At 53.7% G+C, this 17,818-nt stretch overlaps 1 protein-coding gene across 2 annotated transcripts in view; it reads left to right on the top strand.

Moving 5' to 3' along the window:
* The window catches only part of MAD1L1 (mitotic arrest deficient 1 like 1), a 454,569-nt gene that overhangs the window by 167,425 nt on the left and 269,326 nt on the right, over positions 1 to 17,818 (top strand). For both annotated transcript variants that reach the window (XM_058569410.1, XM_058569409.1), the window contains exon 11: positions 14,161 to 14,305. In XM_058569410.1, coding sequence (XP_058425393.1) covers positions 14,161 to 14,305 — 145 coding nt within the window. The remainder of the gene's footprint in view (positions 1 to 14,160; positions 14,306 to 17,818) is intronic.

Consider the following 17,818-nt stretch of genomic DNA (forward strand, 5'->3'; position numbering starts at 1 on the left):
GTGATATAGGTCCACACCCAGGAACGAAACCCGGGCCGCCGAAGTGGAGCACGCCGAACTTAACAACTATGCCACGGGGCTGGCCCCTGCCATCTCTTTTACCCTCTCATCTGAGTTCTCTCACAGTCCCCACTTCCCACGTGTCTGCTGGAGCTCTTCCCTCCTTGGCCTGGTCCTTCTGTTGACCTTCTGCCCTGGCTTGGAAAGCTTTGGAGATGTTGGGCTGGAGCCCAGCTCTCTGCTGGTATGGCCTGATTCTCCTTCTGGGCCTGATTCTCCTTCAAGGACCTCCTACTCTTTTGAGGGCCTGATTCTCCTTCTGGGCCTGAGTCTCCTTCGAAGGCCTGAGTCTCTTTCTGGGCCTAATTCTCTCTTCCCTCTCAGCTTCTTACATCCGCCACATCCCTGATTGTCTCTACTGCTGATTTTGGTCTGTCTCCTGCACTAGATGGTGAACTCCTTGAGGACAGGAGCTGTGACATTAAATTTTTTTTTATTGTCTTATTTGTGTGTATTTCTGAAGCAAAGCCCAAGGCTGGATACACAGGGGTGCTCGATATATTGGATGTGTGAACAGTAAATATCTTAGCTTCCTAACTACGCTCTTGGGCATGTACTCTCTCTCTACTCCAGTAGATAGAGGAGACACAGAGATAATTTGGGGGTAGTTTGTTTATTTTTCTTATCCCGTAGTGTCTAATTTTTGATGATCATTCCATATCTATTTAAGTGGCCTCATTTGAATTTCAGGTTTGGTTTTGTGCCGCTGGTAGGAGGTGGACATAACATTCTAGTGAGTAAACAGTGACATGTCAGCATTTACCAAGCGCCCTCCAGACGACACATGCATCAGCATCACCCTGCCTTGGCATGGGGGGACTGATCTCTGGGAGTCGTCAGGGCTGCTTCCCACTGTGTGTCCCAGCAGCATGGCCTTCCATGGTCTCTTGGGGAGATGGAGTGCTGGAAGGTCCTGACCTGAGGTCTCTTCTCGGGACCCCACCTGGAGCTGGGTCCAGCAGAAGTCACTGACATGCCCCAAGGTGGGCAAGTGTGAGTGTTGGCAGGAGGCCCTTCTGCATGTACCCTGCCTCCCTCTCTCCCCTCCCCACCACACTTGGGGTGCATCTTGTTGGCACTGAGAGCTGTTGGGTCAAGGCCCTTTACATCTGCATCCATGCCCCCAGGGAAGGCACTGTTGTCCTGCCTTATGCTTCTGCAGCTGGAGCTCTGAAAGGTGAGCATGCCAGGCCATGGAGCATGTCATAGCAGGGCCAGCATTGTGTCCAGATATGCCAGATCAGACGTCCGTGCTCTCACCACAACTTCCCCTTGTACGTCTCTCATGTGGGTTGTCCAGGCTTCGTAGATGTGGAAGTCGAGGTCTCTAGAGATTCAGGGCTCTGAGAACTGGGCCTGAGGGTGACGTTTCCTCATTGCCTAGTCTGCCGATTTTTCATGAATGTTTCTTATCAAGACCAAGATTGTCCAGGTGTGTGAAGGCAGGTGCTTCTGTAGCCCCCAAACTCCCTACGCTCTTATCTTTTTACCCTCCCTGCCTTGGAGCACAGACCACATTTTGGCTTAGTGCTTAGTACCTGAGGCTGAGTGCTTTGTACCTGAGGCTTAGTGCTTAGTACCAGAAGCTCAGTGCTTAGTACCCGAGGTTCATTGCTTAGTACTCCAGGCTCAGTGCTTGATACCTGAGGCTAAGTGCTTAGTACCTGAGACTTGGGACTTAGTACCTGAGGTGTAATGCTTTGTACTTGAGGTATAATACTTAGTTCCTGAGGCTCTAATGCTTAGTACCTGAGGCCCAGTGCTTAGTACCTGAGGATCAGTACTCAGTGATGGTGCTTGGACAAGGACATTGTACATCTTTCCAGAGCTGTTTTAAGCATGTGTTTACCTGTCACCATCACGGGGCTGCTTTGAGTATTTGAAGCTTGTTTATTTTTCACATCTCAACCTCATCCATCTTAGTCCTCTTTCTACCCCCTCTGATTTCTTCTCAGCGAGGGTGTGCACAAGAATGCTCCCCGCTTGCCCCTTTCTCTCCCTTGCTTGGAGCTTGTCACCCGGCCTGCACCAGGCGCTCCGGGCTGCCTGAGGGTAGGAGGACGGTGGGGTGGTTTACATCCTGCCTGCCGCTTGGAGCACTATGACTTTGGGAAGGCCATTCCCCCTGAACTTCAGTGTCCTCAACTGGAGGAGGAGGCAGGAGCCACAGTGTAACTGAGAAAACTGGGAAGAACACCCACGTCTGCTGCTCTAAGCTCCTCTTGGTGTCCTCAAGCCCGCATGGCCAACCTCAGAACGTCCTGGGGCAAATCCATGGTGGTCACCGCCACGTGAGACATGGTGGAGCTGCTTGAGTCCTATTCAGACGAGACAAAGAGAGTCCCTGGAGTCTGGGAGTCCTTACAAGAAGGCATGGATGTGAGTCATCTTTCTGGTAAGGAGTGCATGCATTCGCGGTGCCCGTGGCCCTTCAGGCTGGCAGGAGCTTCTGTAGCTGTTAGCTCCCCAGTGGGCGAGCGCCCCGGGGCGGGGTGGTGGGAAGTCAGTGTGGTGGGAGTCTGTCTTTATCCCACTGACCACTGCCCGCCTTTCTAAACCTTAAATCAGGCAGCTCTGGTGGCTCAGTGACTGGCAGCCTGTCTCTGTGAAGGGCCACATAGTACATGGTTTTGCCTTTTCAAGCTTCAGAATCTCTGTCACAGGAAAGCAGCCACAGATGCCACATAAATGAGCGGGTGTGGCTGCGTTCCAGTAAAACTTCATTTACGGAGACAGGCAGTGGACTGTTTGCTGACTACAGGTACAGGAGAAGGAACACAGCACCCTTCGTTGGGCTCCTGGCCTGACCCTGCTGCCTGCTGGCTGTGTGACTCTCCCTAGGTCTGCATTCTCTGCTTTCTGACATGGGACAGTGTGCCAGACCCTCATCCTCAGGGATGCTGTGAGGCTTAAGTGAAATGATACACAGGCAAGCCCTTCTCCCTCATCCTGAGAGGTCAGGACTGACCGTCTGCGTGACACTTGGTGTGCATCTCTGTGTCGCCCTGGGAGTAATGGTTACCTTAATTATCTGTCTACCGTCGTTTTCACGTGAGACTGCTGCCTCCTGAAGGCTGGAGCTGTAGGGTATGGGCAGTTGCTCAGTAGGACTTGAGGGGCCAACTTGCCTCCTGGCCTCTACCGTGTCCTCATTTCCTGAGTCTCAGTGGCCTGGGGGCTTCCACTGTGTGCCTGGGGTGCACTGGGGTGCACTGAGCTTGCCTTGCTTGGGCTCCCCACCCCTGCAATTTGGAGGCAGCCCCACCCCTGTGATTACAGGTTGGTAACGGATGGGCTAAATTGGATTATTCATTACGGTTGGGATTGAATTGAAACTGCAAAGGGTAATTTTCCTTCTCACATTTCAAGGTCAGATGAGAGTATTTACTGTGTGGCCTCTGTTTATCTGGGAATGCAAATTGAATTTGGTGATTCGAATTGATGAGATGTTAGGAATAGAGAGCTCATCAGAGGTGGCTCCGCAGAAATGACCGGGAGGCCAGACTGCAGCTTCATGGCCTGCTCCCTTGGCCGTTCCTCTGATTGGTAATTATTACAGCCTTTGTGTTTCTCATCCTCTGGTTTTGTTTCTGCTGTTTGGATTTTTTTTTTTTTTTTCAGAGAAATGTGCAATGACACTTAGAGGCATTTAAGATTGGAATTAGATGGTGTAAATAAAGACAGCTGCGTGCCATACTAGGCCCAGGCATTGTGGGGCGAGGCTCGCTGCTCCCTCTCCAAGGAGTGGGACCCAGAGAGGCGGGCTGCCCACCTCTTGCCTCTGGTCCCCTTCCTTCCCCCCACATGCCAAAGCTGCCGCTTGGCAAGACCAACGGAGCCTGTGGTCCCATTGCTGCCCCTGAGACCTTATCTCAGCTGTGTTGGTCGAGGCTGGCCATGTGGTGAGAGGGCACCCACGTGTGTAGATGGTGCTCCGGGTCTGAATAGGAGCCTGGCTCGCCACCGCCCAGCTGCGTGACTCCAGCTAGGCCTGCTCCCTCCTCAGGGGAATTGGGACACAATGGTGGCAATACCCATTCTCCCGGATTCTCATGGGTGTTCAGCAAGATCAGGTTGTGAGAGCGTTCTTTGAGTTCCAACTTTTACCAGACTCCTGGCTACTGACCTCTTCCACTTGTTTCTTTAGTCCCATGGGAAGTTTCAGAGAAGTAAATCATGATGTGAATCTCAACCAGCTCTTTGTCAAGGTGGTCCTCTCAGGCACTCAAAAAGGCCAAACCTCAGGGCCAGCCCAGTGGCGTAGTGGTTAAGTTTGCACGCTGCACTTTGGCAGCCCAGGGTTTGCAGGTTTGGATCCTGGGCACAGACCTACGCACTGCTTATCAAGTCACGCTGTGGCAGACATCCCACATATAAAGTAGAGGAACATGGGCACGGATGTTAGCCCAGGGCCCATCTTCCTCAGCAAAAAGAAGAGGGTTGGCATCCGATGTTAGCTCAGAGCTAATCTTTCTCACCAAAAGCAAAAAATGGCCGAACCGCTGCCTCTCCACCCCATTCTAATGAATGCAGATGGTGGGTTTGCCAGCTCGCTCCGCCCCCCGTTAAGGCAGGGACACAGAGAGAGGGGAGTTTATACTCCTGAATTCTCACTTGGGCTTTGCACTTTGCATATGTGTCTCGTTGGGCAGGGCAGAGATCAAAGGCTCCCTTATCGGCAAGGAGTGGACAGTCAGACGTGGTTGTTGGACCCAGGGCCCCGTTTCCTTGTTTCTCTCCTTTGAGAAGCCGCTGTTAGTTTCCCCTGTTGTGAGTGCCCTGGGATTGGCAGTGAGCTGCATCGTGGCCGTGCTGGCCTCCAGGGCACACCCACTCGCTGGGAGTGTTGCCTCTCTTCTTCGAGGACCCTTGCCCTCTGGGAGAGCATTTCTGAAACCAGTACTTGTGGAGCTGCCATGTGACTCCCGGCCAGGTCCCCTGTACATGTGGCCAGGCACGCATTTCCTGTGGCTGCAGCACATGTACACAGGGCTTGGCACATTATCCTGGCAGACAGTTCTGCATTTCATTGGCGGATTCTTCCAGAGCAGGGCAGGGCAGACTGTCTCCTCAGCCTGGCCTCAAGGGGATCTTCACGCAGCTTCCCGCCCTTGCCTGCCTCTTCATACATCCTAAGCCCCATCGGTGTCCCTTGCTTTCTGCTCCCAGAAGCCTCCCTGACACCTGCCTGAGCCCCTCCCTTTGGGATTGTGAATTCCCTATTACCCAGTTGGCCCTGCTGCCATTCCTCTACTATCCTGTCTCCTCTCTTCCTTGACCAGTCCAGGAGCCCCTGAGCTTTCTGTGAACTCGGGCTTCACACTTAGACTTAGTGTGAACTGTGGATGAGGGTTTGTTGAAGACCATGGGTGTGCAGTGGTGAGTACACGCCATCTCTGCCTTGGTAGGACACAGAAGGGAGAAAGGCCCTGACAGATAAACATACGTCAGTGAGGCAGATGGTGATGTGAGGAGAAGTCCGGGCCATGAGCGAGACAGAGAAGGTTTGGAGTAAGGTGGCGGGAGGGAAGGTGGCCTGAGGTGGGCATCACCTGAGGCTACAGGATGCCTGTGAATAGATGGATGGCAGAGCCTCCCAGCCTGTGTGCTCAGCATGAGCCACGACTCGGGTGGCAGGGCTGGGCCGTGCGCAGGCAGCAGGGCTCTGACTGGAAAACGTATCTGCCTGAGGAGGAAGTGGCTGAGGCAGGGAGGGAGAGGTGAGGATGAGTTCAACTGGGTCTGGCCTTGGACTTGGCTGTTCTTTGAGTGTAACTGGAGGCTGTGGCTCTGTAAAAGGAGGCTTGGCGTGTTGGCATTCGCATTTTAAGGTGGATTTGCGTGTTTGGCCATGCAAAAAGGAGGGATGATGGGATGGGCAGGCAGCAGTGGGGGGCCAATGAGGAGGGACGGCTTGGACCAGGTCTGGCGGTACAGATGGGGGAGCCTGGGCTCAGGATGTGTGGAGGTGGGGTTGTCAGGTCTGCTGAGGCCTGGCATGGTGGGGAAGGGAAGGGAGGTTAGAGGGTGGTGCCAGGGTTCCAGCTTGCACAGCTGGTAAGTGGTGACGCCCTTCACAGGGATGGGAAGCTTTGAGCGAGAGCAGATCCTCGGGGTCAGTGGCAGAGTGCAGCCCTCCCTCGTGGGTGGCTCCCTGCCTGGGAGCCTTGTGTCCTGGGCATGGCTGGCTCCTTCTCTTGCTATCCACCTGTTCCATGCACTGACCCAGGCTGGTTTTCATTGTCTCCAAATCCCCATTCAGATATTGGTCTTTCCTTGTCTGCATCTCCAGCACCTCCCTCAGAACGTCTTTCCTCCAGAAATGCTCTTACATGAATGGTGGCCCTGCCCTTCCTTGGTCTGTAGCCCACGACCACCATGGCCTCTCTCGTCTTTCCTGCAGAAATGTTCTTGCAAACTGCCCAGGCTGAGGGCATAGCTGAGGGTGCATGAGGATCTTGGGTGTGAACTGTCTCTGCTGCCGTATAGCACAACTTCCCGTGGTTGCCTTTAGGACAGGGCGTGGCAAACCCACCAGCGGGCCTGTGGCCTTGTGCAGTGAGGGCAGTTCGGCAGTGTCTCAGGACTGCCCTGGCCCCTCCTGAAGGGGCGAGCGTGGGGACTCTGCTCCTACTGCTGGTAGCACCCACCTCCCGCCCAGAGGGGCCTTTCTTAGAGAGTACTGCCCAGCTCCTCACTCCAGGTGCTGCTCTGTGCTCAGGGTGCTGCTGAAGAATATTTTGGAAACTGAAGCCTTGCTTGGAGGAAACTGGAGGAAAGGGAGTGGACCTGTGGCTAAGTTCCATAGGATGAGTGCGAAGGAGGCAGTGTGGCCCGAGCTCCTCCCTGCCGACCTGGACATGAGTGAGTACTCTAGGGTATGGGCACACCCGGTTAGCGTGTGATCTGCTGCCGCTGGTGTTTTATTGAACTTGTAGTCATTCAGTCCATCCACTGTTCATCCTCCAGGCCGTAGCTTCCAGAATAAACCCTAAGACCACGAGGAAATCTTCGTTGTGTGGGATCCGGCCCCCAGCGCCGCAGCCCCTCTGCAGGTTCCCTCCTGAATAGTAGGCCACCTGTAACTAAAGCCCCTCGGGGTGGAGGTTGACCACTCACCAAGCAGCGCTTTCTGTCCCTGGGTCTGAGAGAGATTTCTTGTCTCTAGGATCTAACTGCTGTCTCCCTGTCGCTTTCAGACCACCTGAAGCCAGCATGGGAGCCAGCTGCCGCATCCTCCCCTCTCTCCCACCCAGGCACTCCCCAGATGGTGAGGCCTTGAGCACCCTTGGCCTCCCCCCCACTCTGCTCTTGGATCCCTCCAGGTTGTCCCTGTCAGGGCTCTGCACACAGAGTGCCCTACGCCTCAGAGCCTCCCTCTGGCTGGGTCTCATCTCCTGCCGGCTTCTCCCCACCTTCCCTGCTGCTCCAGGGCATCTTGGCAGCCCTGTCCCATCGGGCTGGTGGTGACCTTGTTGTCAGCAGAAACCCTGACATCCGTCCGGTATATGCGGCAGCTCAGTCGTGTCCCTGAGGCCTGACGGCACGCAGGGTGGGGGTCCTGGGCCTGGGAGTAGCACCTGACCTACGCGCCAGTCACACTCACCCTGTCGGACCAGCCAGCTCTTGCCCACTGTCCCCTCCTGGGACCTTAGCTCTGCCCTGGCTTTTTCACAGCCCTTCCCTGCCATTCGCTTGACAAGCAGACTTCTCTCTGCTGAGTTTTCCGCTTCTGAAGATTCCCTGATGATCTGTGATGGAGCCAAGACCTCTCCTGCCTCCCCCTCCGGGTGGCTCTGTGCAGTCTGGGGTGGGGCTGGGGAGGTGACGTCTGAGCACGAGACAGGCGCAGAGCAGGTCCTTGGTGCTGGGGCCAGGCCTGTGTGTGTCCTTTCCTTCCTGACATAGCATAGTGGGCCCTTTATGCCCCAGACAGAGACAGACAATGAGTCACTTATTTGATGGTGGCTTGTCTTGGCCTGACTGGTGGCCCCGTGGGGTGCCTGGGGCATAGTGCTGGAGAACCTGGAATCAGGCATTCCCATGTCCTGGTTGGAGCAGAGTGGCCTCAAGTGAGCGACTGAATTTACTTGTCAGTAAAGTAGAGAAGCTTCGAGATCGTGTGTGTTCCTCAGAGCCCTAAGAGTCAAGATGCTTTAGGGGTTTTGCAAAAGTGTGAATAAAATTTTATTAATGTTTTCCTAGTTTCATACAACAGTGTAATGACTAAGAATCAGTGTGCTCCTGAATTGTATTTACATCTTAACCCGTTGGAGACCTGCGGAGGGTTAACCTGTGCTGTCCGGTTAATACTTCTGGGCAGTCATCAGAAGTACAGCTCTCTTGGGGCCGGCCCGGTGGCACAAGCGGTTAAGTGTGTGCGCTCCACTGTGGCGGCCCAGGGTTTGCCGGTTCGGATCCCAGGCGCGCACCAATGCACCGCTTGTCAGGCCATGCTGTGGCGGCATCCCATATAAAGTGGAGGAAGATGAGCACGGTTGTTAGCCCAGGGCCGGTCTTCCTCAGCAAAAAAAGAGGAGGATTGGCAGATGTTAGCACAGGGCTGATCTCCTCACACACACAAAAAAGAAGTACAGCTCTCTGCCTAATCCCACGCTTACATGTGAACATCTCGTCCAAGTGTTATGGATTACAGGGTTTACTCGCCTTAGAGTTGTTCTTGTTTTGAATTTGGGTCTGACTGTGGCCGTGTTTACACCCTCCATGTAGACGTGCCAGGCAAGAGTTAGTGTGAAGCTCTTGCCCCACACCAAGCATCGAGCCAGAGTTCCACAGGCGCTGACTGTCCTTCCTGGGATGGACAGCACCACCCTGTCCTGGTCCTTCCCAGAGGCGATGGCCCAGGCCTTCGGGCCTTTTGTCACAGGGGAGCGTCTGTGACAGCTTTTGGTCCTGACACTCGTTCCTAGGCATCGAGGATGGCTCGGGGTGGTGGGCTGGAGTTGGGAGAAGGTAGGCAAAGAGACAGTGGGACTGCCCGGGTCGTGCGGGGGCAGAGCCGGAATCAGCGCTGTCTCGAAGAAAGTCATTAAAATGTCTCCTGCCGCTTCAGAGTGTGTTGTGTCCTTTCATTGTTCCTTGGAAGTAGATATTCTTAGGCTGGGAGCTTTCTGATGAAGATTACATTAAAGTGGACTGCAGTGGCCCGTCAGAGTACAAAGATGGGTTCTCAAAAGCTCAGATCTTGTTTCCTTCAGCAGATGCTAGCTCAAAACAGCATTGATCAATAAACATGCCCGAATTCTCCTTTAAGAACTAAGAACTTCATTTTGAACTCCCAAAGGTTCTCGGAAATGCCAGTGACCTCAGAGTTCAGCTTAAGCATGGAACTAGAGGTTTAATTTTTTATGAGTTTTCTCTTCTTTGCTTCACAAGAAAGGCTGAGTTTGAACAGAGAGAACATCCCTGACAGAGAGGAGCTGGCCGTCTGGAGTGCTGGTGGTGTAGAACGGGGCTCTGGGGTTTGGCGACCCAGATGCTTCCGCGCTGTAGAGAGATCCCTCGAGGTTGTGGGCAGAGCTGCAGACGTCCCTTTCTGGCCCCACGTCTAGTGCTTTCTCCCCCATTGGCATGCGAGGATCAGAGAGGCCATCTCTTTGCAGGTGGTTTGAAAAACTAATTTGGGGCATTTTGACTGGATTCCCTGTGGAAAGCCAGCCCCTGCCTGTGCCGGATGGTCCAGCGATTCTTGTTACCTGAGGGCCTTGCTCTCTGTCTTCCTTATCTCATGTGTGAATGAGACTCCCCACTCTGTGGGGCCCTTCCCTGAGCGTGCTGTGTGCTGTTACTCTGCTTCCCATGGGATTTTTGTACAAAACATAGACAGCTTCTGACTTCTTACCCCCATCTGCCAACCCGTGTCTACTTTCTTTTTTTTTTTTTAATTTTATTTATTTATTTTTTCCCCCAAAGCCCAGTAGATAGTTGTATGTCATAGCTGCACATCCTTCTAGTTGCTGTATGTGGGACACGGCCTCAGCATGGCCGGAGAAGCGGTGCGTTGGTGCGCGCCCGGGATCCGAACCCAGGCTGCCAGCACCGGAGCGCACGCACTTAACCTCTAAGCCACGGGGCCGGCCCCCGTGTCTACTTTCTTTTGTAGCTGAATGGACATCTTGAGAAGGCGGTCAGTACTGTCTTAGTTCTCATTTTCTCTTGCGTCCTTCCATGTAGCCTTTCTCGGTCTGCTCCTCATCCGCTGCCCTTCTGCGCCTGCTCAGACCCTCTCCATGCCCCTCCCAGGGGGCTCCAGGCCCTCGGGGATCTCCTGCCCCTTTGCCTGCTGTCGCCTCTGCAGGGCTGCTCTTCTCCCTGTGGTTCCTGAGGGTCCGTGAGTCAGAGGCCCCCCTGCCCCTTGATGACCCAGCATGTCCTCGCCTCTGGGTCCTTCCTGCTTTCTTCCCCTGCACCTCCTCTTTCGAGGTGATCAAGCATTCATCGCTTTGCTTCCTGTCCGTCTTCTGCCCATTGCAGTTACTGCGCTGTCTCTGTGGACTGTAGCCTCCCTTTCCCACGCTTGGCTTTCCTGCTGGCATCCTGCAGCCTGTCCAGTGGGGACGCTGGGGAGAGGCCGCAGGGCTGGCAGGAGGAAGGGACGCACTCCTTCCTTTTCCTAGAACGGGCCTGCGGGCCTCCCGTCGCTTCTCTGAGCAGTGCCTGTCACTGCCAGCAGCAGCTGATGCCCATTCGCGGTTTTCCTGGCGCTCAGGGCACCAGCTCAGCAGGCTGGTGCTCTTCTGAGGCCTGGGTCTGACACTGGTGGTGCCTCCCCAAAGTTCTAAGTTCCGATTCTCTAAGGTTCTAGATTTAATGATTTCAGCCTCTTGCCTTGGTTCCCACAGCCCAAGGAATCACAGCTGCTTCCTGACGTTGCTGCCTCCTTGATATCTTAGGGGTCTCTTTCTTTCCCTTGCAGTTACCCCCTTATGGCTTTATGCCTGGTTAATGGTGCTTGATGTTACATTCCCTCTGTTCACATATCTGTGTGGTTTCTTTGCCTGAGATGCATACTCCTAGAATGAGAGCCCATGAGGTCTGGTGTATGGTGGTGGTGGATCCCTGCTGCTTCTCCAGGGCCTGGGGAAGCTTGTCGCTGGGACTCAGTGAATGCCTAGTGAATGAATGAATGAGTAGATCTAAGCTGCTGATGGTCCTGAGCGAGGCTCTGCAGAGAGTGTTCAGTAGCATCGTCTCCTGTAATACGCTGAAGTTGGATTTTCAGATCTAGTTCTGTCTTTTAAAAAATTGAGTATCAGGCCTTGTGCCAGGCCGTAGGAACACGGGGCGATGCAGGGCTGACAAACCTGAGGATGGGGCTCACCCTGTGGGCCTGGGCAGGCCGAGAGACACTCAGGCCGAGTCTGCAATGGGCCTGCCCTCCCAGTGCTGACCCTGCTAGTGTCCGGTCTCCTTCAGGGTTGAGCGTCCTCTGGCTTCATTCCTTCCCATCCTGATTGCATGAAAAGCATTTTATCATTGGGAGAGACAGGTTTTCTTTCTAACTGGGCACAGGAGCTTTGCCACCCTGGGCCCAGCCCAAAGCCCTGAAAGGCTCAGTCATCTTCCTGTGGTGCTGCTGGACACATGACTGGTGCTGTGTCCTGCAGTTGACATATTGGTGTTTATGCCATCTTAGGACTGGGCTAGGGGCTCCCCGTCCCCTCTCCCAAGGGGCTGAGGCCCACCTGCATTTTAGGGACGTGCACAGGGAGCTGGCAGCCGACAGACTCAGATGCAGGTATCCTGTGCAGGCCTGCCTACAGCTCTATTGCATTGGGCCCAGGCCCCCAGGCACCAGAGGGTGGGCTCTTGGCTCTCCACAGGTGGATAGTAGTCACCCTTTTCACAGTGTGCTTGCACCTGCTTGTGGTGAGGAGGTCTCCAGTTAGACCCCTGCACGATACGTGGGCATCATGCTCCTAAAACTGAGGGTCTTAGGATTTGTCAGCCTCCCCCGAGGCTGTACCTAACAAGCGTGTGCTGAGGACAGCTTCTCAGAGCAGCCCCTCCCCCCTAAGCCAAGTCACCCAAAAGATGGCATTGGCCATATTCTCGCCTTTGCATGCGTGAGTGGGGGAGCAGTGCCACCCTTCTAATTAAGTCACCATGGTGGAACGGTGATTTAAAGTGGTCTTGAACTTCCCCACCTGAACTCAATGATTCCAGGGTCGATTTCACAGTCCTTGATTATTAAATTGACCTATGAATAGTTTCAAATTGAACTAGAACTCAAAGTAGCCTCTTAATATGTCTGTTTCAAATGAATGTTTGTACTTATTTTTTATTTTATGTTTTTGGTTATGAAGCACCTAGAGGTGGCAGATGCAGGTGGCCAGCTGTGCACTTGGGTTAAATACTAGTGTAAGACTTTGAGATGGCTCCATCAAAATGAAATGCCAGGGCCCTTGCAGTGAGAGCGTTGGTCCCAGCTCCTGTGGGTCCAAGGCATGTGCTGTGGGCCATCTCGGGTGGCCCAGAGAGGGGCTCTCTGCCAATTCTCTTGTAAGGTTCTGTTTTCAAATTATACTTAGCTACTTAAAGAATTATACTAAATTATAATAAAAAACCCAGTACTCACTCAGACATGGAATAGAACAAATGAGCACAGTGGAGACTACTCCAGAGAAAGCGTCTTCTGCCATCCCGGTGAATTCAAGTTTTCTTGGAATCGTGTAATCAAAGCAAAAAGGAAATAATTAGATGCCAGGAAGGATGCAAGACTGCAGGTGTCATCTGTAGCCCCTCATCTCAATTTTTGTATTTTCAAAGCAGTGTCATTGTTCTTATTGATCGTCACCTCAGGTAAACTTTACAGTTGTCACCTTATAATCCTAATAATGTTCTATTTCTGTTTTATTTTTTTGAGATTTTAAAGATTTCCTTTGGGCAGAGGTTTCCTCTCCTTAAAGAAATAGCACGAATACTGAGTTTCCCACCCACGCTTGGTAATGTATCTGGCTCCACACCCGCAGCAGGATCACTCCTTTCTCAGGATGACTTCCCTTTTGGCCCCTCTGCAGAGATCCCTTCCTGGGAGCCATCCTGATTATCATCCCCTCATGCACGTATGTGGAGGTGTCTGTGTGTGGGCCCTCGTTTGGGGAGGCAGCATTGAGGGTGCATGATCACGGGAGTCATGGGGTCTTCCCGCTAGTTTTGGGCACTGGCTGCTGTTCACTGTGGCTCCTGGGCCGGCTTCCAAGGAATGTGTAGGGAAAAGCCAGGTGCAGAGGGCGGCCCTGGGGCAGCACTGTGAAGGACTGATGGCATTGTGAGAGAAAGCCAGGCAAAGACCGAACTCTGAAGGCGCTTGGCTACTGTGCCAAGAGGTGGGGATGTCAGCCTGTGGGTGGTTGGGAGTGCAAGAAGCCTCTGCATCGGGGCCCTGTCCTTATCTGGGGTGTGAAAGGATGGCCTGGTAGGGGCGGAGGCTGTCAGTGGGGGCTGTCGAGAGGCAGTTCTTACAACAGCAGTAATGCAGCTGGGAAAGGACACGTGCATGAGCTGAGGCAGAGGTGCTGGGAGCCTGGAGGGGCAGGAGGTGTGTAAAGCAGAATGGCCAGGAAGGGTCAGCCTGCTGAGGGTCCGGCGGGAGCGGGCCTGTCTGCGCCTGGCCTCTCGGGAGGAGCCCTGCAGGAGGCATCTGGGCCCGTGTGGAAGGTCTGGCCGTTGTTCGCCTTTGCAAAGTGTTTGTAGAACGGCTCCCGCCCTAAGCTGCACATCTGCCGCCGCCTACGATTCAGAGGGAAGTGCTGGCGCTGGTGATTGAGCTCATTCAGAACTGCCGTCTCCCGAAGCACCCCGTGGCTGACAATTTTTCCCATTGTGTGTGGAGTTGTGTCCCCTCCCCCACTGCCTGCCATGTTCTGGGATCACCCTGGTGTCTATTTGAAATCCAGAAACTCCTGAAAGGCTTTAAGTAGCTATTCAGAAGTGAGGAAATGACAGTGAGCTGGCTGCACGTGCAGCTCTATTTTGGGACCGGAGTGAGAGTGCCGTCCTGGTCCTGGGGGGCCTGTCGCTGGGGTGCTGTCCTGTGGGTCAGGCCTCATCGCTCTGCCTTTTGCCTTTTCCGTGTAGTGCCCGGGGGCTGGAGAAGGTCAGGCAGCAGCTCCAGGAGGAGGTCCGCCAGGTCAACGGTCAGCTGCTGGAGGAGAGGAAGAAGCGGGAGACGCACGAGGCCCTGGCCCGGAGACTTCAGAAGCGAGTCCTGTTGCTGACCAAGGTACAGGGCTTGGCGGAGGGTGGCCGGGCTGGCCCTGGTCTCAGAGGGCTTGTCTTCCAGGTCAGCAGCTCCCAGTCCCTGCCAACCCACCCCCCCCATGTCCATTCTTAGTCTTTTCTCTCTAGGCCCCATGTGTGTCAAGATTCCCTTTCAACCACAGTGATTTGCGTCCCCACTTCTGGATCAGTCAGACTTGCACGGAGCCGCCTGTGAGTCACGGCTCAGTTCAGCGTGAGCTCTCCCCTCGCCAAAAGGAGAGTCTGGAGGTTTAGTCAGGCTGCGTGGTTTATCCTGGATTGCCGAGAGGGTTCTGAAATGCAAAAAAGAGTTCCCCCAACCCTGGTGTTCCCTACTGGGACTGAGGGCCCTGATGTGGTCCTCATTTCCAGACACGTCTCCAGTAGTTCGTTGTCCCCTCCTGGTTGGGGGGCAGAGCCTGCGGGCCTTCCGCACTGACCTGGGGTATCTGAGTCATCCCTGAGCCCTTGTGTCTCTCCCAGTGGGGTCAGCCCTCCCTTAGACTTGGTGGATGGGGGCAGCCTTTCCTCCTTCGGCACCCGGCAAGCGCGCGGTAAATCACAGTGGGTCTGCGGCCCAGGGTTTGTGATGAAAACGCACCTGTGTCCAGATGCACTAGGTGGAATACATTCTTGTTCCTAGCCTCTTCTGTGGGGCCGGATTCTCTCTAATTGTTCTGTTCCTGATGTCTGGCTTGATAAGCAGAGGTCGCTGGAGCATGAATTAAAGTTTTTGTGTGAGAGAGTGTTATTTAAAATGTTGCCTTAGACACTGAAATTTCAGATGTGGAAGGAAAAAGCCCGACTCTAGGCAAGGGTGGGGGTGTCTAGTGTGCTGGCAGAGACTCCTCCGCCTGCCCCCAAGCCCATGGTGCGGGGGCTGTGCGGGCCACTCTTGACCTCAGGGGAAGATGGTCCACGAGGGAAATATCAGGAGTTGTGTCTGACAAATATTTGCCTGTTCTTGGTCGTTTTTTATGAAAATGTAGGCTGTTAGTCACTAGGACCTCCTGGTTATGAAGCTTTTAGAAAACAAGTCATATTTCAGTTACTAAAAGCCTGCCATGTCACTCAGGGCCATGGGTTCAGGGGCTTCCCGAGTGGGGCTCAGCCTACTTCTCCAGACAGGCCCCAGGTGCTGCCTCTGAAGCCCTGGCTTTGCAGGTGGCCCCACAGGGAGACATCCCCCAAATGTTCTCACACGCTGCCACCCAGAGCTGTCAGTTGCCTTTCCACAAAGCAGAGGGCACGGTCCTGTTGCCTGGTCAGTTATGGTCGGTTATATGGAGCCAACCTGTTATGACTGCATCCCTTCTTCCCTTCTTTCTCCAAATGTGTTGTGTGTCTGCCGGTGTCGGCTCTGCGTGAAGGGCTGTGATGCGGATGTGCAGTCACGGACCTCCTGGAACTTACAGTCTAGTGGCACAGGCGCGGCAGACACACACACTTGCCACCTGTGACAGAAGCACGTGGAGCTCATCACACAGCAGTTTTTGGAGTAGCTGATGGCTGAGCTGAGACCTGAGGGGTCGCTGTTTATGAAGGGGTGTGTGGAGAATCTGGCCTTGTTGGTAGACAGCCACAATTAGGGGTGCTGCCAGGGTCAGACCAGATACGTGGAAACAGGAAAGAATGCGATGACTTCAGTTCTGGGGGCCTGGCTTGTAGGTGGTTCAAGACCCTCCCCTGAGGGCACGGGTGGGCTCAAGGATGTCTGTGCTCAGGGCAGGGGTCAGACGGGGCATGGCTCCCTGCGGCTGGGGCGGTGGGGCATCTGGACTTGACATCCTGTGAAGGAGAGACAGAGGGTGGGCTGTGGTCTCTGATGGGGGAAGCACAGAGCTTTCCTGGGAATATGAGTGACCTCAGGAAAGTCGCTCAGTCTCTCTGGGTCTCCATTTTCCTGTCTGCAGAGCCAACAGCTCAGGCTGGATGACCCCAGGGTCTCTTCTGAGCATGCCGGCCATGTCTGACACTGAAGTAGCTTAGTGCACTGATGCTTAGTGCATCAGCCTGGTGGGCTCTCATTCAAACAGTGCTCACGAGGTACTGTGACAGCCACAGAAGAGGAAAACAGGACGGAGGCTCCTCCAAAAATTAAAAATAGAACTGCTGTGTGATCCAGCAATCCCACTTCTGGGTGTTTATCTGAAGGAAGTGAAATCACTATCTTGAAGAGATATCTGCACCCCCGTGTTCATTGCGGCATTAATCACGATAGCCAAGACATGGAAACAACCTGTGTCCATCGATGGATGAATGGATAAGAAAGATGTGCTTTATATACACAATGGAATATTATTTAACCTTAAAAAAGAAAATCCTGCCATTTGCGACAACATGGATGGACCTTGAAGGCATTATGCTAGCAATATGCTAAGTGAAGTATGTCAGAGAAAAAAAAATACCGCATGATCTTACTTAGATGTGGAATCTGAAAAAACCGAACTCTTAGAAACAGAGCAGACTGATGGTTGCCAGGGGCGGGGTTGCGGGGTGGAGGAAATGGGTGAGGGTGGTCAAAAGGTACAAACTTGCAGTTGTAAGATAAATTGAAGAAACAGGAAAAAGTACAAACCACAGAAGACTTGGTCCGTCCCCCTCCTTGTGAGAGGCTCTGGGTTGCCCCGTGTTGAGGGGATGCAGCTTCCCTGTCCTGGACCAGTCGTGTCCCCAGCCTGTGACGAATTCGCGAATGCTGCAAGAGTGCACCCTGAGGTGGAGGCTGATGACCTCTTGGGCTGTTTGCATGGAGGGAGTGGGCATTTGGCCCTCTTAGGAGGAAAGGAGGCTTTGGGAAAGTTCGTCGAGTGAGTCCAGAGTGAGGCTAGTTAAACAGGTTGGAAGTCACGCTGGTGGGAGGCTCTGTGGGCTGGTAGAATCTCGTTTTGTCCTCATCCAGGTCTTAGTAGTGAACGATGGGCCATTGATGGCCTCAGCCATGGGACAGAATGGTGGCCCTTGGAGCCCCTGGGTGAGCAGCGGGCAGCCTCATCTACTGCCTGCTTTGGGGTGTGTGTGTGTGTACTATGTGTATACACTCGTCTGTAAACATTTCTACATGTAGCCCCCTGGATCTCTAGTAACTGAACACACGTCCACACTGACGTCTCCCCCTCTGATCTGCCATTACGTGGTCATTCCAGCCCCCTCCCCTTGCTGAGCTAACCTCCCACCCCACAGGAAGGGCCTGGCTCCCACCATCCACCGTCCATCTACCTACTTGTTTGATCCAGTGCACCATGTAGCAGTGTGAGAAGTGTTAACTCCAGGTGATGATTTATTTAACTTTTTGTTTTGAAATAATATAGATCATAGGAAGTTGCAAAGACAATGCAGAGGGCCCTCTGGTACCCTTCACCCAGTTTCCCCAGTGGTTACATTTTACATAATTATGGCACAGAAATCTGGTATTGGCACAATGTGTGTGTGGTTCTGTGTCATGTTACCACATGAGGAGATTCCTGTGACCACTGCTGCTGTCAAGGTGCAGGGT

Source organism: Diceros bicornis, chromosome 26 (assembly GCF_020826845.1).
Source record: "Diceros bicornis minor isolate mBicDic1 chromosome 26, mDicBic1.mat.cur, whole genome shotgun sequence".
Classification (NCBI taxonomy): domain Eukaryota; kingdom Metazoa; phylum Chordata; class Mammalia; order Perissodactyla; family Rhinocerotidae; genus Diceros; species Diceros bicornis.